General features: G+C 50.8%; 6 protein-coding genes and 1 non-coding gene across 7 annotated transcripts; 4 read left to right on the forward strand and 3 right to left on the reverse strand.

The window, feature by feature from the left end:
• Positions 1-313: 313 nt before the first annotated feature.
• On the forward strand, positions 314-1,864 carry LOZ57_000990 (uncharacterized protein; the record flags this gene model as incomplete). The annotated part of the gene is made up of 2 exons (XM_049250084.1): positions 314-451; positions 515-1,864. The coding sequence occupies 2 exons, from the start codon at positions 314-316 to the stop codon at positions 1,862-1,864; spliced, it is 1,488 nt and encodes a 495-aa protein (XP_049111244.1).
• Positions 1,865-3,517: 1,653 nt separating this feature from the next.
• Positions 3,518-4,951, reverse strand: SAT4 (serine/threonine-protein kinase HAL4/sat4; the record flags this gene model as incomplete). Its single annotated transcript, XM_049250085.1, has 1 exon — positions 3,518-4,951. One exon carries the CDS (start codon positions 4,949-4,951, stop codon positions 3,518-3,520), a length of 1,434 nt encoding a protein of 477 aa, XP_049111245.1.
• Positions 4,952-9,378: 4,427 nt separating this feature from the next.
• bet5 (Trafficking protein particle complex subunit BET5) lies at positions 9,379-10,176 on the reverse strand (the record flags this gene model as incomplete). Its single annotated transcript, XM_049250086.1, has 5 exons — positions 9,379-9,393; positions 9,452-9,540; positions 9,606-9,751; positions 9,849-10,059; positions 10,140-10,176. The coding sequence occupies 5 exons, from the start codon at positions 10,174-10,176 to the stop codon at positions 9,379-9,381; spliced, it is 498 nt and encodes a 165-aa protein (XP_049111246.1).
• A 1,434-nt stretch (positions 10,177-11,610) lies between these two features.
• LOZ57_000993 (uncharacterized protein) lies at positions 11,611-13,688 on the forward strand (the record flags this gene model as incomplete). The annotated part of the gene is made up of 3 exons (XM_049250087.1): positions 11,611-12,348; positions 12,397-12,534; positions 12,603-13,688. 3 exons carry the CDS (start codon positions 11,611-11,613, stop codon positions 13,686-13,688), a joined length of 1,962 nt encoding a protein of 653 aa, XP_049111247.1.
• Positions 13,689-14,798: 1,110 nt separating this feature from the next.
• hob3 (BAR adaptor protein Hob3) lies at positions 14,799-15,469 on the forward strand (the record flags this gene model as incomplete). Its single annotated transcript, XM_049250088.1, has 2 exons — positions 14,799-14,944; positions 15,016-15,469. The coding sequence occupies 2 exons, from the start codon at positions 14,799-14,801 to the stop codon at positions 15,467-15,469; spliced, it is 600 nt and encodes a 199-aa protein (XP_049111248.1).
• A 1,320-nt stretch (positions 15,470-16,789) lies between these two features.
• LOZ57_000995 lies at positions 16,790-16,880 on the forward strand. Its single transcript has one exon. It is a non-coding gene; the product is annotated as a tRNA-Tyr (tRNA).
• A 1,270-nt stretch (positions 16,881-18,150) lies between these two features.
• On the reverse strand, positions 18,151-18,906 carry LOZ57_000996 (uncharacterized protein; the record flags this gene model as incomplete). The annotated part of the gene is made up of 1 exon (XM_049250089.1): positions 18,151-18,906. One exon carries the CDS (start codon positions 18,904-18,906, stop codon positions 18,151-18,153), a length of 756 nt encoding a protein of 251 aa, XP_049111249.1.
• Positions 18,907-24,076: the final 5,170 nt, after the last annotated feature.

The following is a 24,076-nucleotide window of genomic DNA, read 5'->3' on the forward strand; positions in this document are numbered from 1 at the left end:
CTTTGCGGCTTGTGAATAAAAACCCTGTCCATGATTCTAAGCTGTTTTAGCGATGGACAGCTCCAAGTACTGCCTAACTAACTATACGTGGCGTGGTACCTCCGCCTATCCGGTCACATGCTGTGCTAGTTAGTTGACCAACTCCAATGACGTTGAGTTTTGGTCTCAACATCGCTGGCATCAGCTAACTACACTCCACCCTTCGCCCCATCAACTTTCCTCTTCCAGATCAGTTTAGACCAATATATTCTGTACCACTATCTCTTTGCAGTATTTTTTTAGAAATACTTGATACTAGCCGTTCCTCAGGTCGATGGCACCTCACATACCCTCCTCAAAAATCACGGTCTCGTGTCCTCTATTTGGCGCCGATTTCGACCCTCAAAATAATGGCCGTCTGTTGGTAGGTGGAGGTGGGGGTGAAGGGCGCAGCGGTGTTGGGAACAAGATTGTATGCATCTCTACGCTTCTGTAGTTGATTTCGAGTCTCCACTGATACTTGAGGCTCGCATAGTTTCTACTTAACACAGCACATCCAGATAGGACTGCTGAGCTTGTCGACATCACCCTATCACGAGATGAAGACTCTGTAATGTCGCTAGGCATAGCGCAGTCTAGCCATGATTCCCTCGTAGCCTTTGCCGGAATAAACAGCTCCCAAGCCGAACAGAGACAGAACAATAACCAGCACTTACGGTCATTCAAAGTAAAGTACCCGAAGCAAGGCGACCAGAAGTCTCCGTCAAACACAGAACAATCCTCACAAAGTACGCCACTATCGCGTATATCGCTATTTCGGACCACTGCTGTGAAGGGTAAAGAGGACCAAGAGGCATACCAGAGGATTCTGCGGTTGTCGCCTTGGAGAGGCGATTCTCCTCGAATAGCTGCGATAGCAACTGGCCTGGCACCGCAAGGCGAGATCGTCTTGTTTAATGCCAATACCCTGACGCCCCAGGAATCCGATGTTTTGGGGCGAGTTTCCTTAGGCAACCAGGAAGAGGCCGAGGATCTGGACCTATCGGATACAGGCTCCGACGGAAATTTCAATTTTATATATACTAATGGATCCTCACTACATATGTGCGAGGTATTGTTAAAAACGAAGACCAAGTCTTTGGAGTTTCGAAGCGTGTATACCGTTCCACCGGAAAGCGGGAAGAAGCCGAAAATCCGCGCCGTCCGATTTCTCACACCCACCTCCGTCGCTTTACTAATAAACTCTCCGAATCGTTCAGGATGTGAACTGGCTGTACTATCTTTGAAAGATTCGCCGCCGTTGATAAAACGAAGGCGGAGGCTTCATGGTTCCATGAAGATCGGTGTAGGTTTGGATGTTTGCCACTTGAGTCCCTCATCTACGAATGAACAGCAGCACGTTTTTGCTGTATCTGGCAATAACCAATCTATTGAACTCTTTACGATCGACTACTCACCAGACCGGGGCTACGGAAAAATCTACCACTATGTTACTCTTCGAAATTTACATCCTTTCTCTATGACTAAAATTGTGTTTTCGAATTTCATCCATCCCTCCCACCCTGACGCAGCAAAGGTACCTCCCCAGTATATCAAGCTCGCTTCCGTTAGCGTTGGAAACACGGCTGTGGTGCACACGCTGCCCCTTTCCCCATACCCAGCAGACTCTAAACGTCCGCGTTACGTCCTCGTTATACCTGGGCCATCAGAGATCTTACAAAATCTATTCAGCATAATTATGGCAATAATTGTTATTGCCCTGGGGGCTTTTCTTCTGCAGGCATATACTGAACTACAAGGCGATGTTCCTCCAATATTAGGTGTGAAAGAATGGCTGCCTAAGTTGATGCCTCGCAACTATTTCGATAATGCGTGGGAGCTATGACGCGAGGATCCCGCATGTTTGCCATTTAGGCAGCACCTAGAGGATAGACTGGATGTCTTTCCTTTCTTCGTAATGATACCAAATCAAAAGCAATATGCGAGCCAAGTTTTGGATGGAGAGTGTCCTTAATAGTAATGATTTACTTACCTCTTTGTTTTTTGAGGTCTTTTTCTAATCTAATTATATGTTTCATGTATAATCGATGGGGTACGGAGTAGAACAGTGGGAATGAAAGCGAGTCCAGTGGCATAGACCCCAAGCGGAATGACGAGGCTCAAATAAAACTGCCGACCCAAAATCATGAAGACCAGGTAAACATACATACGTACATATAGATCCATCATCCAACCAACCAGTAGCCCATCAGAAAGAATTATAAAAGCGCCGATTATTCAACAAAAACACCAGACAATGCAGCAAATAGCAGGGAACAACGCATAAAAAAACAATACCCCCCAGATTATAAGCTTGAAAAAGATGGGTCCAGCCATCCTAATCGTACAGGAGGAAGCGGTTGATATATAACGAACCCAACTTGTTGCGGCAGCGAGAGCATAAAAAGAATAAAAGGCTTCAACAAAAATAATATTTCAGGGCGGGGGTATATTGGCAAGTGCTAAACGCTTTTTCAGACGAATCAAAACGAGTTGGGAAAAGAAAGTAGAAAGCGAGAAAGCCCTGGCTTGCAGCGGCATAAAGCGGGATACCGAGGAAAGGCTCTCTCCTCGTAAAGGACAAACGAAGCAGTCAAAAAAGCGTGGCATCAAGCCCCAAAAAAGAAGAAAAGAAAAAAAAAATCATTGCAACATTATTGTAGACAAGGGGGGATAATTTAACTACCGGGGGCTGAAAAGTAAGAGGGGGAATAACGAAGAAAAAAAGTCGTTTCATGATCGTAAAGAAAAAGCGTATATACAGCGAAAAAAAAGACGAATACCAAAGACTGACGAGGCATTTCCACTGACCCAAAAAGGCAAGTAAAAAAAAAACGAAAAATTTTCGGGCGCGCGAATAAAGTAGCGTCGATGGCAGTTTCCACCCAAAATAATTGGATAAACTACGTTTGAGGCTAAAGAGGTCTAAACTTACAAAGCCGAACTACCAGAAGAACGACTGCAGCACAGACCAACCCAGCCTCAACAGGACGCGCACGCGACAAAACCGGCATAATCAAAAATGCAGGGGTAGAAAGTCGATGACGACGAACTTGTAGCATTGTTAGCGAATGAATCCTGGGGTGGATATTGGGAAGAAGTTGTGGATAAAAGAGCCGTAAAACCAATCGTTGCAAAAGTGAAAGCTAAAGCGAAATGAGGCGTTGAGTCAAGGAGCCGGACCTAGACGACGTGAAAGTAAACTGAACGAATTAACGAGACCCCAGTCTGCGGGGTCTAACTCGGTGTAAGAAGGCCGTAAGATTTTTAGGACGTTGAGAAGTAAGCATTTTTGGAAGGATGGTGATGAACCCAAACTTAGGTAAGAGAAAGCATGGAAATGACGGTGACGGATTTTTTGTTTTCTTCAAAATCCTTCTTCACCGGCTCTGCAGAGCTTAATTTCACGAACCCATTCGGATTTCAAAATTTGTGATGCAGTGATACGGCGACCAGGATTTGGATCAAGGATGGAATAAATGACATTACGGCACCGAGCCTAAAAGAGAAGACAAGTCAGTGGCTGAATACTACACTGGTTGTTAGGGAGAAGGTAATGGGGTCCACATGCCCGATGAAGGGTTTCGATAGGCGCATAGCCATCTTCGTCCCGTCGGCCTTCTAGGTAGCGCTCGTAGAATTCGTCCTCGTCCTTTTGTGCCACTCTCCAAAGATGCCTACCAGTTCTCATGGCCATATAGATCACGCCGGTAGCCCAGACATCAACCGCGCGGGGGTCGAACTCTTTGTCAACGTATTCCTCTGGAGCGATGTAAGGCGCCGAGCCGCATAAGCCTGCAGTCATATGTGCTTCTTTTTCCCATGCCATGCGGAAGCACTCTCCGTTTCCGAAATCCGTAATTTTCAAAGCGCCGTGTGTCGTTAGGAGAAGGTTTTCTGGTTTCAGATCACGATGAGCAACGCCCATTTCATGCATATACTCGACGCCTCGCATGAGCTGCTTAAAGTAACAGTCGGCTTCGCCAACCTCAAGCTTTCCGGCGGCAAGAATGAGAGTGTATAGATCACCGCCAGCACAATACTCCATGACTTCACAATAGTCACCTTTAGAGTCCTGCATTAAATCCAGAGTGTGGATGATATTAGGATGGCGGAGCGAAGAAGAGATACAGAATTCGGAAGTCAGACGCTTTTGGTATTTTTTGGCCGTCTCCTGGGGTCGACGGCGGAACTCCTTGACGGCATACAACTGTTCTGTTTTCGAGTCTTTCGGGTCCACTTTGTGAGAAATGCGTACAATGCCAAACGCGCCACGGCCGACGATTTCTTGGCATTTACCATACTTGTCAACTAGCGATGCTGTTGAATTTGGTCCGCCTTTCTTGTCTGCCGCGAGCTTTTCTCGCTCTGATTTAAGCTGATCCACCCAACTCGACATCAGAGACAATTGTTGATCCTCAACGTGCTCCTCCTTCTTCTTGCCACCCCCTAGCATATCGCGAAGCATGCTCGAGAGTTTTTCTTGTCGTTTGGCGCTCTTTAGGTAATGGTTATGAGTTCCATCAGGGTGTATATCGAAGCGCTTCAAGGGCTGAACCGGCTCCTTGGCATGTTTCTTCTCGTCGGGCTTCTTCTCGGCTTGCGTAGTTGGTGGGGGCTTGAGATTTGCGCCTTTGTCACTGCCATTCAAACCAGGTGACGTGCGAGACGAGCTTTTTCTCTGGAGCGTGGTATCCGACGCACATTCCCGTAGATTATCGGGCTCTCTGTGCGTAGAGAACATGCGAGAAAAGCGATTCGCCATCTTGGCCTTGGGGGGTTTCTGAGGGAGAGCTGCACCGTTCGATTGCTGAGGGGTGGGAAGGTGCATGCCCTCCAACAATTGTGTTATCGGCTCGCCATCCGGATGGTGAGAGGGATCTGAGGCAGTGGATCTCGTGGAGGAGGTCGATAACGGAGTGGGTGGATTCATGTGCGTGGATATACTCTAGGAGGTGCTTTTCAAGAACCGAGGCGGTCAGATAGAAAGGTTAAACTGAGGCGCGCGTATGCCACTGCTTGCTGTGGAAGTGAGGGGAGGGGTAGTGAGACAGGGTTGAGGTCGGTGTAGGGTCGACAGTCGAGGAGATATCACAGCGGCAGGGAGAACGAGCAGGCGACGAGGGTGATAGAAGCAGCCGCCTGGATCAGCAACGGGAAGCCCACAGATGGGACGAACCCTGGGGCGTGGATCAGAGTGGCGGCGACAAAATGGTGAATGAGCGGGAATGCCGATGGGAGGATGGAGGAGCTTCAACCGCGACGTCGCTGGACGACAGGCAGAAGCGCAGAGAAGCAACAACAGCAGCAGGACGGACGCGGAAGGAAAGCGAGGAGAGGGAGAGAAGAGAAGAAAAGTCGGGGCGGCGAAGGTCTGAAATAATAAGTTGTGGCCGAAGCTTCGGCGGGCCCGTGGGAGGAAAGCGGTGGCTTGACGGTACGCGTACGGTATTCTGCCGGACGGGTACCGTACGAGCGAAACGCGGCGAGACGACGACGAGGACGACGACAGCGACAGCGAGACGGCGGCACCGCAGCGTTCGCAACTGAACTGGCATCCGGGCGCCAGACAAGCGGTGCTGCAGTGGGTGTGCACGCCCACAGTATTTATAACTCTCGACGACGCCAAGCGGCCCCTGCTGCGCCGGTGATGATGTCAGCCATCCTGCCGCCAGGATGGAAGACGAGCAAGAGAGCCAAAACCAGGCCAAGGCCGAGCTGAGGGTCAGGCGGGAGAGCGCAGGCAGTCCGGCGCTGGCTGCGGCTTCATGGCTGTAATGCAGCACCCATGATTGGCACGGCCATGCGTTCCTGGGGGCGTTCCATGGAACTTCCACGATCACTACTATGAATTTGAGATCAAGCACAAAAACAACCCCCGAACGACCCCGGCACAGGCCCGTCCGTAGAGCCAAAACTGGCCGCCCGCCCGTACCACGCAAACCGCCTGACGATGAAGAGGAACAACTACCCGGACCCCGAATTGAAGCTGATATACAGACAATGTTACCCCGCAGATGTGACCGTATCAGCAGTACAGCTGTAACGTTTGTTACATACGTGGGATACACACGCCGTACGAGCGCGTTACGCGATGCTCGCTGTGCGTCCAGACAACGCATCGACAAGCTGGAGCCCAGCCGCGGTCTCATTCTCCAGCAACGACTATCGGGGGCTTGGTTGACTACGGGCCAGTTAACTAGCTGGTTGCTGAGTCCAAAGTGCCGAAGCCTGTGAAAAACGGACCTTCCTGTGCCCTAAAATGCACCGCAACAACCATAACAACAACAAGCTCCTCACGGCGGTACTCCGTACGCCTGAGCGGCCGCGCGAAGCGATCCGCAAGCCTAAAATTGGTCGCCGTATAATCGGGTATATATGTTGTCTGCAGCGCCCATCACTGAACGCATTGCTGCAACGGGATGGTACACGCGAGCGCCGAAGGCCCTCACCCCCAGGGTCGTGTTCGGCTCGCTCATCCTGTGCGCGCCAAAAGAAAACATCGGAGATGGGAGGAATACGGGGTTTTTGCTGGCCATGCTGGCAGACCCCTCGTCTGGATGCTGACCATGGTCCGGTTTATAAATACCCAGCACCGGTGCTGTTGGCAAGAATCGAGTAAAGCGACGAGCACCCTCCGCATCATACATACATCGCAGCAGCCGCCTTCGCAATACTAAACCACGCTGCGATAGTTACATAGTTACATACGCTACCCCCCAGCAATCTGACACTCTGCACCGGCTTCACGATATGCCTCAGGATTCCCCAGAAAGAGCAATTCTTATCTACACCCGAAGCGATAGCATTGGCGGGGAGCTTGGGCCAGATCTGACCCCCCGCCCATCCCGTTTATTTGCGAGCCATTTACCCAGCATTAAGCCACCCCCGAGGGCGGGCAGCAATCTAAAGTAACTAATTGTTATGTTGCTTTTCGGCTGAAGTTAACCATTTTGGATCACTCATTCCAGTCCGGGTGCCATTCGTCTGTCCTTCCCTCCTCCTAGAAATAACCTCTGCCGGGGAAGCAGATCCAGAAATCCGGCTCGCTGCTTGCTAGCTGCGATGCGACGTCCGGTTCATATTATGAGGCGGGGAATCAAGTCACCGCCTGCGGGTACGGAACCACTTTTTCTGTTCTCTCGGGCGGCTTCCTTCATCCCTTCGGGAGACAGCGCAGATCAATCGCACCCCCAGAGCTCGAATCAAGGGCTGGCTGGGTATTCACGGTCAGAAGTGCCGTTTTCCCATTGGATTGGGCTGGCAGCCGTGTCATTTTTTCCGGGTATCATTGCCTGCGACGGTAAGCTCTTGTCCCCGCTGCTCTCGGACAGGGAATATTTTCCGCCGATGGAAACTTGTCCAGAGACTGGGGGGGGTGAAAAAGGGTGCGTACGGAGTACACATACACAGGTATCGCCAGATGCGGTGAAAACCTGGCACGCTGGAAGCTCGGCTGCAGTGGCTGTGCATTGGATGCTCGCAGTAGTCGAAGCTAAAGAGACGCGGCTACAAGGGCAGCACACTGCCAGTGCCACTTCGGGGCTGCTCTGATTTGCCCGGCTTCCTTACCAATGCACGCATCCATGCAGTCAGAAAAAGCGCGCATGGGAGAAACCCTGTCGTGACATCTCCAGACTTCCATCGTATCGGCTTGTATTTTAGTTACCGCTTCCAACATACGGGGCTGACGGGTATTTACCGCGCAAAGCCCGTGTAGAGCAACCCCCCAGGCTCCCATCGCGAACGGCGCGAACCCGCTATATTCCTGCTTGCCCACATGAGTTGCGCTCGTCACGTAACTATCCAGGCCAGTGCCAGAGGTACTCACGTGTCCGACCGCCTCCGACTTGTCAGCATGCGGCGGATTCCCGATCGGGAAGCTCCCTAACTAAATCAAGTGGACGGGTCTGTGCGGTGGGGGCTCTCGATCCTTCGAGGTAAAGTTGATGAGAGCGGTGGGGGAACCAACGGCATCCGTCTCACCTAAGCAACGATGATGTGCTTGTCAGCCGGCTGCTAGATCAAAAGCAACTCTTCGTCCATATTGAGATCGCTGCACGGCATCGTACCCACAAATGACAGCAGGGCACGGCGAGGATAAGGCTACGTTCTGAAGCCTACATGCCATACCGAGACGGTGAGAGAAGTGAGCCCAACCGCCGGTCGTATATTCCGCATGAAAAACATCACTGAGTGGTATTTCAAGGCTCCGTGTGGAATATAGGTTGGCCACAATGCACGACGAAAACGGGCACCTTCGCATGTTGGAAACATATGTACAGAACTACTACTTTTAAGAGCGCTTTGTGATAATGGCCGCTTCGTCTCTGGGACAAAGAGCAACTACAACAACACCGCAAGCCACACTGTCCTTGTCGTTGCTGGAATTGCTGGGTCTCTGGCGATGTTATAATATAAGTTTCATGCACTATCCACTGCCAAGGACGATTCCACAGCAAACGCCACAGTTGCCCTACATGAATACACTGCCCTACAGCTGGCTGAAGCCCAATCACCATGTTTGAAATTCGCCAGGCCACTGGCCCGCGCACCTGGCCTGGGAAATTAAGCAAAGGGATGGCTCATTCAAGCATTTTCGCCGAGACAGCTGGCGGAACACGGCGACCCTCCAGTTCTCTCATTTCGCTTGACAGGGGTCAAGCCACACCAGGCCATCCCTGAAACGAGGCACAGTTGACCAGCATTCGCAAGAATTTGATTTGTTTATTCGAGCACGGCATCGGCTACGAAGTGCGGGCCTTGACCGTCAACTAACTTCTGTGCCACATCATCCTGCGGGGAACAGCCACAATCTTAAACGGGGTCTAACTCTAATTTGTCCAATATCAGACCTCGCTTCTTTAGTCACATTACTATGTATGTATGTAATTTGTGCCTTATCATATGTTTTGTATTTGTAACCGACCGTTCTCCCGGCCCAGAATGGATGGTACGAGGGACAAGAACCAGATCTAGGCGGCGTTGGCGACGAGCTGCCTACGCGTTCCCAAGCTGGCTAGGCTTGGAATCCTCCGTTGTGGGCTGAGTCTCTTGAGTTCCTGGCGTCACAGTTTTGATGGGGAGAAACTCCCTAAACATGCAGACTACTGGGATATCGCAATCTTATACCACATCCAGCCGATACTTTACCCAAACAGTGCATTTTATGTTCCTAGTCCAGCTGAGATTTGCTCCAGGCCAGGGATGTGATGCGAGGAAATGCGACTCTTGAGCAACTTTGCGGGGCCCCCAAGACATAGCAACGTGGAGTAGGGCTGACTTCTAGCCAATGGGTAGTTTTCAGGCCCTAGCAGGCGTGAACACGTTGGGGCCAATGCTCCCGAAAGACACAGGCTACTATAGCACGCGGGTCTAGTAATGAGTCAGAATTGCTCAGCGAGCCGGCAGGTGGGGGCTAGCCAAAACATACCACAAATTGTTCCAAGGATTCCTCGAACAGCTCATTGTTCACGCCGTCACCGCCAGGGTGCTCGATAGGAGATAGTGGGTTTTTGACAACTATTACTCCGATCAGTACGGCGAAGAAAGACAACGAATGAACCCTATATGGAAGGCGAGCTAACCATATTCAACGTAGAGGCTGACGTATATTTGATGCAAGGCTAGCCGCATGTTGTTGGATTTGGTGTCGGTAAGCATAACAAATTTAATATTTGTCGGGGTCTCGTAGTAATGCAATTTGTACTGGCTGGTGCGATAACAGAGAAAACTACGGCGACTCCGTGCATTAGCCCTTCGGACCTTGGGGGGGGGGGGGGGGGGATCCTGTCATAGCAGGCCGGAATTCCGGAGAGCATGTTTCTCACTTGTCATCCTCTCCGCCCAATTTACGGACCATATTCCGTAGGGAAAAAACAGTTCCGAATATTAGTTTGGCATCGTCTTCTGCACTGAGAGGGCCATGGGAGCCCGTCTTAGAGGCACCGTTGGCGAACGGGGAGTCTGAGGTCTGGCGAGATGATTTGCTATGAACAGAGGTCGGCCTAGGGAGCCAGAGGCGCTTGTAGATGCACTCCGCTGCGATGGAATTCCGCATTAGCAGCTGTCAACACAGACGTGGCAACAAGGGTAACGCGCAAAGCGCCAATCAAACTTACCGTGGCGGTCGAAAATATAAAAAGAATAGACCACCATCTTTGCGATGTGCAAAAGTCGACAGTGCTAAACGAACGAGAGCGGCTACCGGTGCCGGCGTGGACAATGGCGATGCCTGTCCGCGAGTCCAGGCGGAGGTTGATGGGGTTGATATTGCCAAGGCCCTTGACAAACACCCTTCGACCGCTGCGAAAACCACTGAGGCCCCGGCGCTCCCGACCCTACGAGCCTTATCGGACATCCCCAGGGCGCGGGCCTGGAGGAGCCATTGGGCAGCCAACACTGGGCCGCTCGAATTCTAGATAGACACGCATGCTCGTCACAATGCGGCTGGCGAGAGTAGTGCCGCATGGTGCTCCGGTGAGAGTTTGGGCTAGACAGGGCTGGCCTCCATGCAGAAACGGCCTGCTCCAGCACTGCAAAGGGCCAATAACCCCCTGGCCAGCTCTTTGTCGTCGGCGTAGAGGAAAAGAACTGAAAGTGCCACCTTGAGACCTCAAATGATCACGAGGGGGTGGACGACAAACTACTTAAGCATGTAGACTTCTCGCGCTGCTGGAGTGCTTCATCGAAACTACCCCACACCCAGCCAGCCCTATTCACAGTTCGCCTCCGCCAACAAGGTGCAGAACTTTGCAAAGATCGTGGTTTTATCCTGCTCGTCCCTCTGTCGCTGTCTAGCATTGGCTGGTATCTTGTTCTCTCTGCCCTCCTGTTGACTTTGAGCCCCATCATGCGATGGCCGACGACGTCAGTCAGCGTGATCGTGCACATACCCCGAGTCCTTCCCCCGCACAGAACGAGAGACTCCTGACACAAACCGGCCCAAGGCCGCATCCCCTTCGAACGAATATCACTAGGTGCGTGCTAATGAAGCGTATTTATTGAGCCTCTCTGTTACCAGGTTTTCGGGGAATCTTGTCCAGGAATCCGGGTTTACTCTTCCTGGGGAGCGGTGGCGCATCCTTATTCACGAAGAGCTCGATACTGATATTACACGAAACTTCTTCAGCAGAGCTTCTGGTCCTCCTCTTAATAGTCCTTTGCGGCATCATACTCGAAGTCACACGCTCCCACGCAAAGTAAAAGTTGGTTGGCCTTTTTTCGTCTGACTGCATTCTTAACCGTCCTGATAGAGAATAACCCGAGATTTTATTGAAAGGAAACGCTCAATGCCAGGTCAGAATATACAAACAGTGAGGATGATGGCACGGCAGAACATCGCATCAACCAATACTTGATAAAACAGGAAATCGGGAGAGGGTCGTTCGGTGCCGTGCATCTGGCTATAGACCAGTACGGGCAAGAATACGTGAGTAATCCCGTTTCAGCGCATACCTCTCAAACGACTGCAGAATTGGCTCCATATTACGTTGTGACTGACATCGACTTTGTTTTTAGGCTGTCAAAGAGTTCTCCAAATCGCGACTACGCAAACGTGCACAGTCTCATGTGTTGCGAAATCGCTCCGGAATGCGCCGCCCTGGGGCTCGCGCTGCTGGTATTGGCTTCAACGAGCCATTGCACCGCAATCCGTCGAGTCATGACCTTGAAGATGGGGGAAATTCTCTGAATTTAATCAAGCTGGAGATCGCGATCATGAAGAAGCTACATCATCCGAATTTGGTCTCACTTTATGAGGTGCTTGATGATCCGACTGAAGATTCACTTTACATGGTTATGGAGATGTGCAAGAAAGGAGTAGTGATGAAAGTTGGTCTTGGTGAAGAATCCGATCCATATGACAGCGAAAGCTGCCGTTACTGGTTCCGCGATTTGATATTGGGTATTGAGTATCTTCATACTCAAGGCATAGTCCACAGGGATATCAAACCGGATAACTGTTTGTTGACTAGCGATGATGTGTTGAAGGTAGTTGATTTTGGTGTGTCGGAGATGTTCGAGAAAGATTCGGATATGTTTACCGCCAAATCAGCAGGATCTCCTGCTTTTCTACCACCGGAACTGTGTGTTGTGAAGCATGGCGATGTGTCTGGCAGAGCTGCCGACATTTGGTCGATGGGTGTGACTCTTTATTGCCTGAGGTATGGCCGGATACCATTTGAGATATCAAGTATATTCGAATTGTACGACGCAATCAGAAACGATGAAGTTACTTGTCCTGGGGAGACCGATGAGGATTTCAAGGACTTGATCGGAAGAATCTTAGAAAAAGATCCAAAAAAGCGAATAACAATGGAAGAACTCAGAGTAAGTTTCATGAATTCTTTGGTCTTTAATATCTACTAACAAATTTAGGACCATCCCTGGGTGACGAAGGGTGGTACGGATTGTCTTCTATCTGCTGAAGAAAATACGTCTACTTTGGTCGAGCCGCCAACGGAAGAGGAAATGAATACTGCTATCACCAAGAACTTGTCTCATGCAATTACAGTGGTACGTTGTCTTCTAATCTGACAATATTCTCAGTTCCCGTCATTTAATCAAATTCTCGCCTCATACAGGTCAAAGCCGTCCATAAATTCAAGAGGCTTATTGAGCCGGCAAGTCCACGCGTCATGCATAGCATTTTGGGTGATGATGAAAATTCACATTTTGTTCTACCACCTCTCTCGATAGGTGAATCGGACTCTGATATGCATCTGCATAATCGAAAGAAACATAAACCCGAGACGCCGGTTTCTTCAGGGAATTCGGACCCTATCCATCAACTGAATTTAGGTGTGATGGATACGGAAGACGTCGCAAAGGGGAGTGATAGTCCAGCGTCACAAACACTAGATAATCCAAATCACCCCAGTCGATTAGCGCAGAAACGCGCTCCAAACTCATCGACGTCTGATATCATTATGCACCAGGGATCGCGTACCAGCACACCGAGCAAGAGCAGCGTTTTTGAAGGAACGCGGGGGCATGCGCGAGATCCCTTGGAAGAGGAAAACCCATATTTATTTATTGGGCCATCTAGATTTTTGACTAATGATTCATCTGGCAATATTCAGGATAAAGCCTCCGTTGACATCGAAGCGGTCGATGTATCCCCAGATTTCGATTCAATGCCAATCGTCAGCGAATCTCCTAGTGCTGCCGACATCGATATTTACGAGATAGCATATCGAGAAGAAATCGAACGAATCAGTAGTGAAAGCCTTGGGCTTCATGCCTCTGTGCCTACGGTGTACTTGAACCGCAGAGTTGACGGGAAGACATCGAGTCTGACGGCGTTGTTGGAGAGAGCTAAGATTGACGGGAGGCTAGAGACTCCTGATAACCCACACGGGCCCCCAAAGAAGCACCTTATGGCAGCGCCACCCTACAAGTTACGTGCTTCTACAGCTTTTGCTGCCGCTATGTCCAATCTGAAAGCGAATCCGATGCTATCCCAGGAGCAGGACTCCGGGGAAGAGATTACAAATGCAAAGCTTCAAGAGCCTTTAGTTTCAAAAGCAGCAGTAGCGAAACCAGGTACGGCGGCTGCTACTCTCACGACGTCAATGGCAACCTCACCAGAGATCGTTACAGGGACATCTTCAGAGGAAAATCAAAGTGGGCTAAGAAGCCTACTCAGTCGTGTAAAGAACCAACCTTGAAAACTTAAAATGAAGAGGCGTTTATTCATAGCTTTTTGGGGGGGAGTTTCCAGCCATTTATTAGCAATTTGTCAAACGAGAGCAGCAAGGGGAGGTAGAAAAAACTGGAGTTACTAGTGAAAGGCACAGGCTGCCAAAATTTGATATTGTTTCTGTATTTATGACTTGACGATAACCAGATACCTTAGGAGCTCCTACGATATCTAGAGCATATGGAAACGCTGTGTACGGAGCAGGGCTTCGTTTGGACTCGTGCAATACAGTTCTAAGGGGTATTCGATCTCAATGCAAATATATTTGATGATTACATAAGCTGTATCCCCGCGTAGTTAAGCATTACGTAGCGTTTTGAGCCACGCCAAGCCCCATTGCACAGCCACGGTTTCTGCCAAACGCCGCCAGCGACGCCTGGCCAACTCGTTTGCTGCGTCGTACCTGTTTGTTGCTGTCCGTGAATCTGTGTCTATCCATTTGACATCCTCTGTGTACAATATCTTGCTCTTATTGTTGCTATTGTGTTTCTTTTTCTAGCGCCGTTTCCAGATCAGACGGTAGATTCTTCGCGCTGCATTTCTGCCAGTGGGACCGACATTGCGAAGCAACAATGTCTTGGGCCGGTATGCTGAATGGCGAAGTTGGAGTTGAGAAAGATGTATCTGATCATTCTTGATTCTAGGATTTAAGAAAAATGTCAACCGGGCGACGACCCAGGTGATGATGAAGACAGGTATGAAGCCCCGCGGATACCTTGTTTGCGACGACCCCGACTCCGAAGCTATGAACGCCATTTTATGAAATCGATGCTCCAAGCAACTATTCTTAGCATAAGACTTATAGACCGTGGACAATTATAGGGCATGTGGAAAAGACCAATGATCGCGATTATGAAATCGAAGAAAGGTATGAAGAACCTGATTTGCACGCAATATTGGGGCCGTGGTGCTTATGGTCTCTCTCACAGACGTTATCGAACAATGGAAGCCGCTGCCAATAGGCTGCAAAAGGAAGCAAAAGGATATTTGGACTCGCTTAGAGGTATGTCCGGCTTGTGCATGACCTCGAAAATTTAGCTTTAGATGATTGGCTGATGTGTCAATTGTCTTTTCAGCTATGACGGCCTCTCAAATGCGCATTGCGGAAACTATAGACGCCTTTTACGGTGATGCTGGCGCAAAAGACGGCGTGAGCAGAAGTTATAAGCAAGCCGTCGAGGATCTGGATGCCGAGACCATCAAGGCTCTCGATGGCCCGTATAGGTATGCTTACCCGAGAGTACGCCTCGAATAATTGGGCATCTCTGACATGGCATTCCTTGCCCAAAATATAGAACTACTGTGTTAGAACCAATTTCCCGATTTTGTGCATATTTCCCCGACATCAACGAATGTATCAAAAAACGTAATAACAAACTCCTCGATTACGACGCGATGCGTGCCAAAGTGAAGAAACTCGTTGAGAAACCCGATAAGGATGCCACGAAGCTTCCACGAGCGGAAAAGGAAGCAGACATGGCAAAACAGGCGTATGACCAGTTGAACGACCAATTATTCAACGAGCTTCCCCAGTTAATCGACTTGCGGGTGCCATACCTGGATCCGTCATTCGAAGCTCTGGTCAAAATCCAACTGCGATTTTGCGCTGAGGCGTACAGTCGGATGGCACAGGTGCAACAATATCTCGATGCGGAGACGCGAGAAGAATACGCTTCAGGCAATCTGGACAACAAGGTCGAACAGGTACTGCAAGAAATTCGAGATTTGAGTATTGCCGGAACAGTTTAAAACGGAATGACTAGTGCCAATTCGTGTGTCAAGAGGGCCCTTGCACTTCGGATTTTACCCTTACATTTCTTTTTGGAGAAGCGGTATTTTTCCTTCTTTTTTTTTCGCTCTTAGATCGCCCTTCTGCGGATATGACTCCTAAAGGGACTTTTTATTACCCTTCGTCCTATTTTTTATTCCATCCATATGGCTTCTATCCCCCCTTATAACGTATTTGTTCTGCCATACCCGGTTACTCTTTACGAGCCACGAGTCAAAATTGATGTTATGTTTCACAGTACGGAGTAAATGATTTATAGATATAACTCCTTACATAACCACACTGTTGTATTCTATTCTAATGCCTAGAGGCCCTGTCCCTCGCAGCATTTACTATGTCATGCATCCTTATCTTTCGGTTACCTGCAGGCTCCCGCGGTGCATACCACTAGCTTTGCTTAATTGGATGACTCCTGCACCACTGCGAACAAACAGGAAAAAAGAAAAGGAAAGAAGAGGAAAGAAAAACTCAAAGTCCCCGTCCGCTTTGGCCGTTTTTTTTTTTTTTTTTTTTCTTGCTTTGCACCCAGCACTCATGCAAGTATATACGAGAGAAGCGAAGTTCCTTCACCACGCACGGCACGTCTGATTTGAGCCCCCTTTTTTTCCTTGCATCCCAGACTGTGCTGGTGCGATTTCCTCCCTTTCGGCATGTCGTGCAATTCAAATCTGGAGTTGCCTTTTCGTACGGAGAGGGCTTCGTATAGTTAGTTACCTCCGTATGTTTCTCACATTCGAGATTACTTGAGTCATGAGCCCTGCGGGCATTATTATAAACTCAATTGGCCCACCCAAAACAGCTACTTGGGCTGACTAGCCTGGAGTCTTATCTTGCGCTCATGCGCGCGCGTGCGTGCAAATAATTGCTGGCATTATTCTGCTGTAACTATGTCGCGCATAAGCTGAAGCGATCTTCCTCTCCCCCGCCGTTCCTGCATTTTCGCGAATATTACCGCTCAAAAAATGAGTTGATTGATTTCTTACTACTGCATATGTATGCACATACTACATACACAATTCTCTCTATTTCTCTCTCAAAATTTTTCTTTTTTCCTTCTTTTTCTCCTCTCCAAAATCACAACAAGACTGAAAAATACATGCTCTGGAGGGAAACGTAAAGAAAATACACCCATACGTAATTTACGCCGTTAGTGGGGAACGGTTTACGTAAGATACACCGTACTGCGCTGCGTTACATCAGCACTTAGCCAATCAGAGTCACAGTTCTTCAGTTAAAGCGGGGCTCATAATCCGAACAGAGACAGTACCCGCAACCAGAAACCCCTGATGGTGTAGTTGGATATCACGTTCGGCTGTAATAGGAATACCTCATGCTACCGAAAGGTCGCCGGCTCGATTCCGGCTCGGGGGAATCATCCAATTCTTTTTTTTCCTCCATCTTTTTTTCTTCCCTGTTAGCTAAACATATCGTTCATGTGCTATTTTTTTTGTCCAAAAGGAAGATGTATTGCGATAAATATTGGATATTGGATCCTGGACCGCACGCACTTCTGACTGGCCCCCCACATCGAGATCGCGCAGCCAAGTTCTCAACAGAAGGCCCTATTATTGTTATCGCTACCGTCGCCCGCATTGTATGTAGGTCATGCAGCCGCTAACTAGCCCCTGAAAGGGTGCATAATTGGTATATTTTCAGTCATTTAATTGACCTAAATGCATGTTTTAGATACTAAATCTTGGCATGTAATTGCTTTATCCTTCACAGAATTTTGCTCATAATTTGGGCCATAATGTGCTCGTTGAATGAACTGCACTCAATGCCCCCGCCTACAGCTTCCAGGGGCATGGTATACACTAGGAGTGGTAGGTAGATAAATTGTTTCGCTATACCGGTAGGTGCAGAACCCATTCGATGTGCCGTGTTTCCCATCGAAACCCGACCAAAAAACAAAAGGTCTCTTCAACAAGAACAACCAGGCCGAAGCCACAAGAACCACCAGCAAATGCGCCAAGAAAGAAATTTCTTAGATTTTGTCAAATAAGACACAAGATGAAATAAAGAGTAAAAGAAGAGATCGAGGCTTTTAACCAAAAATTTGACCTGATATCTAAAACCTACAGCCCAAAAAAAGAAAAAAAAAAAAAGAACCGCAATTTTGGATAGATGAAAAATGTAAGACATGTAATACATTAAGGTTGTAAAAGTCGGAAATTCGTCAAGAAGCACTTTTCCATTAGTCATTAAAGACTTTCCGTGGATAATTCTAGAGACCTGGGCCGTCTCTTTATTATCGTTGCCGTCTTTTTTTTGGTTTAAGGGAAAGAGAAATGATATCGAGGTTGCGGTTAATTTCCGGGAGGAACTAAGAGAGCGAAGCAGCATCATAGATCTGCGCCTAATGGGCCTGCGGTGGGGAATTGTCCAAGGAGCAAATCTTTTCCTTGTAGTGCAATGGCACCATTTTCTTCAAAAAGGCATGTATTGGGCAATTTTGTCGCTCCTTCAAGAGGAAAAAGATGCCCCTATACTCCAATTTCTGCTTGTAGAATCTCTCGTAATGGAAACAAGTTGTGTTCCTTTTAGCCCCAGAGCCTCGAGTTCATCTTGGGTTCAGCCATCAATGGTCATACCATTCTTTGGCATGTCTATTTTTGTGATCTCATACATCATCAGAAGCGTTTCACGTTTCTCTGTGGTCGTCCAGCATAGCGTGTGCGGAATCAACCCCGGTCTCTGCCTCTGCTATATTGGCAGCCAGAGCGTCGTGTCGAGAGCCGGGATTCCCAGCGCTGGGCTGCATAATATTTCTGAAAGTAGGAAAGGAGGTTGGAGACGGCGCCATCTGACCTTCTAGTGTTCTCGGCATCGAATCCTTTGTTAGACTTGGTGAATGGTCGCCAAACACTGCTGCCTGTGCCGCGGCCATTCGGCGTACTTGCATATCCTCCGTTTGTGATGATTCCTCCCGCGCGCCTGGAAAGCCAACACCATCATGTCTGTGTTGGTTTAGCATAGGTCTTGGAACCGCGCCTGACGGGGAAGACATCGGCTCAGTGGCTGCCATAATCGTTGGCGACGAAGGTCCAAAGCCTTTCTTGGCAATTGGCCTTTTTGGGGCAGGATACTGTTCACCACGAGCCTGTGCCATTTGCGTTCGTCTTTGTATCTCCGCCTTACTAGGCCTACCCCGTTTTCTCGGTGGTTCTCCCCTCGCCGGATCTGGCAAGCGCGGTATCTGAAGCGCGGGCCGGGCTTGGGGTGCTTGGAATGCTTCAGCTGATGGGGCGGGCTTCGGTTGTATTGCGCGAGGCGCCGGCGCTGATTTGTCTTGGCTGATGGCTGGAAGGGGTCGTTTTCGAAGTCCCGGGGAGATTTGAGGCGGTATAGGCAGCCCTGGGAACGTTTGCCTATACGGATATGGATATTCATGTTCCATGATGCGAAAGGCTGCTTGGCAGGCGTGAAGCGATCGTCCTGCAGGGTAAATCGTTAGCTCTGAAGGGTTGATCGCAAATGGTATTTCTGGTGGTGCGTATACCTGCAGGCAGAGGGATCTCCATCCAATTGGGGGATACATTATTCTCTTTTATAATTCCGAAGAGGAACGCTGGAGTAATAATCCCGGCCTTTTTCAGGATTTCGGTAAGAAGACTGTCCTGCAACAAATCGGGTCAACAGCCGGCGAGAGATAGAAATTGGGCGCAACACGGCGAAGTCATAAAAAACAATGTTTACGCTCACAGGGCAGGCAAATTTACCTTCTCCTCCTCAGTCCATGGTCTGTCTTGTAGGCTCGACATATCCCGCAAGTCATAAATTCCCGAGAAGTAGCTCGAATTTGCATTAGGAGGATCCCAGGGGAGGGCCGGTCACGGAAGCAGCTTTCAAATAGGTGATGCAAAGCCAGCTCGACTGCGCATAAAGATGTTTGGGAGAAAAAGAACAAAAGAAAAAATAAGAATAAAAATAAAAACAACAAGGGTGGAACACAAGGTGCAGAGGCCAACAGAGAAACACTGCTGCCCAGGATACACGCTGCCAGTCGCATATAAAATTCGGGGGCTTAGGGGGTGGAGGATAACGGTTGTGGCGTTTGGGCGCAACGAGCAGGCCCAGAAACAAAAACTAATCAATTCGAAACGTCAAAACGAGCGTAATATGAAGAAGAGCGGCGACGGAGTAGCGAATTAGTCACACACACACGCGCGCTGGCGCGGAGGCAAGGAGGAAGAAGGGGAGGCGTTTGGAGAGCGAAACAAAAAAAAAGAGCGTGAGAGCACTTTGGGGAGGGGGGAGCCGTCAACATGGAGGCATTTGGGGGAACTAGAGCAGAGCCATGGCGTCCTTTTTGTGGTTTGGGAAGTACACTTCAACGACAGGGAGAGAGCACAGGGCCCGGGCCAGCAACACACACAAAGGAACGGCGGCCGTGCGGCCTGAGCGGAAACGAAACGAGGGCTGATAGAACAACAGCACCCAGAGGCGCGGAGGCAATTGGGGAGGGGGCAACGGGTCCAGGCGCTCTTAGGGGAAGGAGGGAGGGAACAGGCAGAAACAAGAAGCGCGCGAAAGAAGAGACGAAGCGAACGAACGAATGAAAAGAAAAGAACGAAAGAAAGCGAAGAAAAGAGAGAAGAAGAGAGAGAGAGAGAGGGAGAGAGAAGAGGGAAAAACGGCGGGCGGACGGGGTGAGGTCGCGACGACGCAAGGGACGGGCGAGGTACGCGGCGGCGGCGGTAAGGCCGGTACGGGCGGCGTCCCGGTACGGCGCCGACGGTACGCTGCACGTAACGCTCGGCGCAGCGGGCGTACGGCCGTGACAAGACGGCGGAAATGAGCCAGAAACACCCCGTACCGCGCTAGGCCATACACGGGCTAGCGGGCCCTCCAGCGCCCGCCGCCTGCCTCGACGACAACAGCGAAGCGTGGTGCTTTCTGCGGCGGCGGCCTGGCATTCATTGCAGTCTCGTCGCGCTGCTGGGCCAGAGAGAGACGGGAGCTGGACAGCAAGACAGTCGAGACAGCGCCAGTGTTCCTCCCGGCCTGCCCCCCCCTTTTTTTTTCCTGTCAACCTGCGCACAGAGACGCCGTTCCACCCACCCCACCCATGTCCGCGCGCCCACATATACGGTTCCCGATATGTATGCATATTATTATCCCTCCACGCCCCCCCAGGACGTGCACCATCCTGGCTTGACACGTCCAGTGGCCCCCGGGAGGCCGGTATGCTTGCTTGGGAAAGGATGGGGGACAGAAGGGGGGGGGAAGGGGGTTTTTTTTGGCATCGTCGCACCGAACTTGCCCCAATCCCTGGGGAGACAGCAAATGAATTAAAAATATAAAATAAATAATACAGAAAACAAAGGCTGGAGAACCAATAGTTACTGGCCCCAGGGGAAAAAAGCTGCAGGCAGGCGTCGAAGTTAATCTCCTGCACAAGATCACGCTTGTGACATGTCAGAGCTGCCGTGCCTCCCCAGCCGCCGCCCGGGACCCCGTTTCTGCCTATCATGCCCGTGGAATGGGAAGAGCCTGCCCTTAGTGATGCGGCGGCGGACCTGAGGGAGGTGTGCAAAAAAAAGATAAAAAAAGAAACACAAAAAGTGCGGATTGCCAGAACAGAGCAAGAGCGGTGGAAGTGCGACCAACGGTAGGAAAATTAGTTGAGGCTGTGCTGGGCGATGACAGGGCGGGTGTCCTTGATTCTGGCCGTTGTTGCTTCGATTCTGCGGCCCTCTCCCCGGCATTATGGGTCGTATGTTACTAAAGGGGGTTGGATGTCTCGGATACAAAATCACTACATGTCAGATCGCATTGGCGTAAGGCGTTCTCCATGCAGCATATGATTCGAAACCGGCGCTGCGTCCCTAGTCCGTTCCCACTTTTTTGTCTTTTTTTTTTTTTTTGATGAACTGGGTGTTTTTTTTCTTCCAGTCTAACCATTCTGCTTATGGATTGCCGACTTAAACCTTTACGGCAATTGCATGATGCCGGCAAGGCCTAGCGTGTAGCGGCTGCATGGTATCGTCTCTCGTCGAGGAGGCCCGAAAGCTGGCACACTAACCGAACTCACCACGGAATCCCAGATTCGCATCGCCAGGCCATCGTCGGCGGGCCAGCGAACATCAACGGGTGGAGCCGGACGCGGGCCGGTGATTGGGCCGGGAAGCAGAGGGACAGCAAGGGTGCGGCGAAGGCCGTCGGCGGCGGCGCGCGCATGCAAGTGAAAAGGGGACGCAGCCGCAGCCGCAGCACCAGCACCAGCACCAGCGTCTCGCCATGGCCTGTGTATTTTTTATTTCTGGGCCGGAGGATGGAACTAACGGCCTGCGCAGATTCCGTGCAGAGTTACATGCTGCAGCCCAAGTAGTGAAGTGGCTCCCCTTCCCCCCTCTCTCTCCCTCTTTTCTCCCTCGATGGCGGCATGGGCAGGCAAGCAGGCCGACCAGCGCTTCCCACTTGGCCTGAACAATAGCTGTCGGCGCCGGCTGTGATTGGCGACGGGGCTGGGCAGCGGGATATCGCGATCCTGTAGTGTAACGTGGCCGTGTATTCCGCAGCGGCTGGCGAGTTGATGGCAGAGCGGAGGGGTTCCATCCCAACGTCGGCAACTCGCTCACTTACTCGCACTGGCTGGAGGAAACTCGGTGCCTTTCTGTATGTACGGACTTCCGTACCCGCCACGACGACAATACGGTCACGCAGCGTAAATTGGGCGGGGCCGTGCGGCGGGCGTGTATGGTCCGTACCGGTATTTTCCGTACGGCGCAAGTCTCGCGCGAGTACCTCGCCGTGCGCCAGATGAAACGAACAAACCCGCTATCCATGCCGCCGTCGTCGAGGCCCGAGGCGCACGGCTGATGCACGGAGTATGCAGCACAGTAGCAACGAGTAGTCGGGTTGGGTGGGTATATGTATGTATGCACAGCGTAGGAGTAGGTACTTCGAGCACCAGCTGCTCCAGCACCACGGCACTTACACTTCACCCATATCAGCATTATTCCACCAGTGTTCCAGACTGCCCAGGCGCGCGAAGCTTGACACGCAAAACAACCACCGCCCGTCCCATCCACAGTGGTTTGTTGATTTGTTTTTTGTTCTTCGTTCTTCTAGACCCGAGGCCCCAGCCAGCGCACGCATCGCCAGGCAGCCAGGCAGGCCAAAAAAACCAACTGCCAAAGAGCCCCGGCTGAAACGCTCCCGTCGATCGCCTCGCTTGCTTTTTTTTTCTTCTTCTTCTTCTTCTTCTTTTCTTTGACTCTTTCTTTTCGCCAGCCTTACCCGCCGCCCGTCGTCGAGACTCCTTCGAGAAAACGGTGCGGGCGGGGCCCCCCTCCCTCCCCCTGGTTCGCGCGGTGCCTGGCATCCACCGCCATGCGCCGCCGCCGCCAATCCCGCGCTTCCCCGGGCCAATCCTCTGCGGCCTGGAGAGAGGATCGGTTTCGACGGTGGTAATTTTTGGGTATGATGGATTCTATTTATTAATATTTGCTTCAACGGCCGTGCCAACTTTTCTTGTGTGTGTGTGTTCTTTTCTGTGTGTTTTTGCTTCTCCAAACCTGGCGTGCTTTGTGGATTTTTCAGAGGGATTTTCGGGCGGGAAAATCTATCACATCATCGGCATATTTTTAGCCGGACGAGGTGTTAGGCCCGTTGCTTCTTTCGCCCTCATCCGGCAGCGAGGCGTCGCATCCACGGTAGTCGTTCACCAGGATGTTCTTCCATCTCGATCTCTGGCGCGGTGGGTGCCTAGCCAGGCGATCTCCATGCCCGTCACCACGCCGGCGCGGCGGGGTACCTAGTTAACAGTCTGATACTACATCCCTCCAGGGTCCGCCGTCTCTTGCCTGCGCCATCGCGGGCTTTGCACGCCTGGTGCTAGGACGGCCGTACTGCAGAGTTGTCTGCTGCAGCTGCCAACTCTCAGACATGCTGATCAGCTTGGTCCTCTTGTTGCCGCCGCGCAACGTGACATTGGGTACTTGACTGTCTTCCCTCTCCTCTCCCCCCAAAACTGCGCTCGTGAGAGCTGGATGCGCCGTCTGATCCGTTGCTCTAGGTCGTCAGCTTCTAGAGAACAAGCACCCTTACAGACGCGATCTACACAGCACTGCTGCTGCTGCTGCTTTTCCAGGCAGACATGTTTGTCCCCCCGCCCAGGTCTACTGCCAGTTTGGTTCTGCGATGGGGGCGTATCTCTCTCTCTTTTGTAACATAGGCTGGACTCGGGATGTCAAAAACGCTCAGCGTCAAGGATTGGACTGGGGTTTCGAGGTTTTTTACAGCTGGACTCTGGCGCCGGAAGCGGCTGCTTTGGGATGCCATCCCGGTTCTTTGACTGGCTGGTCGAGAATGAGACGTGCAGCCTGGGGTTCCTGACGGTGATGATGACGAGGGTCGCGCAATTGAAGAGCAGGATGACGAAGGTCTCCGTCCGGGAGAAGCGTACTCTCCACGGTCCCCTCGAGCAGGCGTAACTGTCTGAGGGCGCCAGACATGCTGGGCTTTCTCTGCGGGCTGGATGGCGCGGGAAGCAGGCTGAATTGCCACTATTTCCACCTCCCCCAGCGCATCGCGTTTTCTCTGCTCACTTTTTTTTTTTTCAA

This window comes from Ophidiomyces ophidiicola (genome assembly GCF_022830035.1).
Source record: "Ophidiomyces ophidiicola strain CBS 122913 chromosome Unknown scaffold_2, whole genome shotgun sequence".
Classification (NCBI taxonomy): Eukaryota; Fungi; Ascomycota; class Eurotiomycetes; order Onygenales; family Onygenaceae; genus Ophidiomyces; species Ophidiomyces ophidiicola.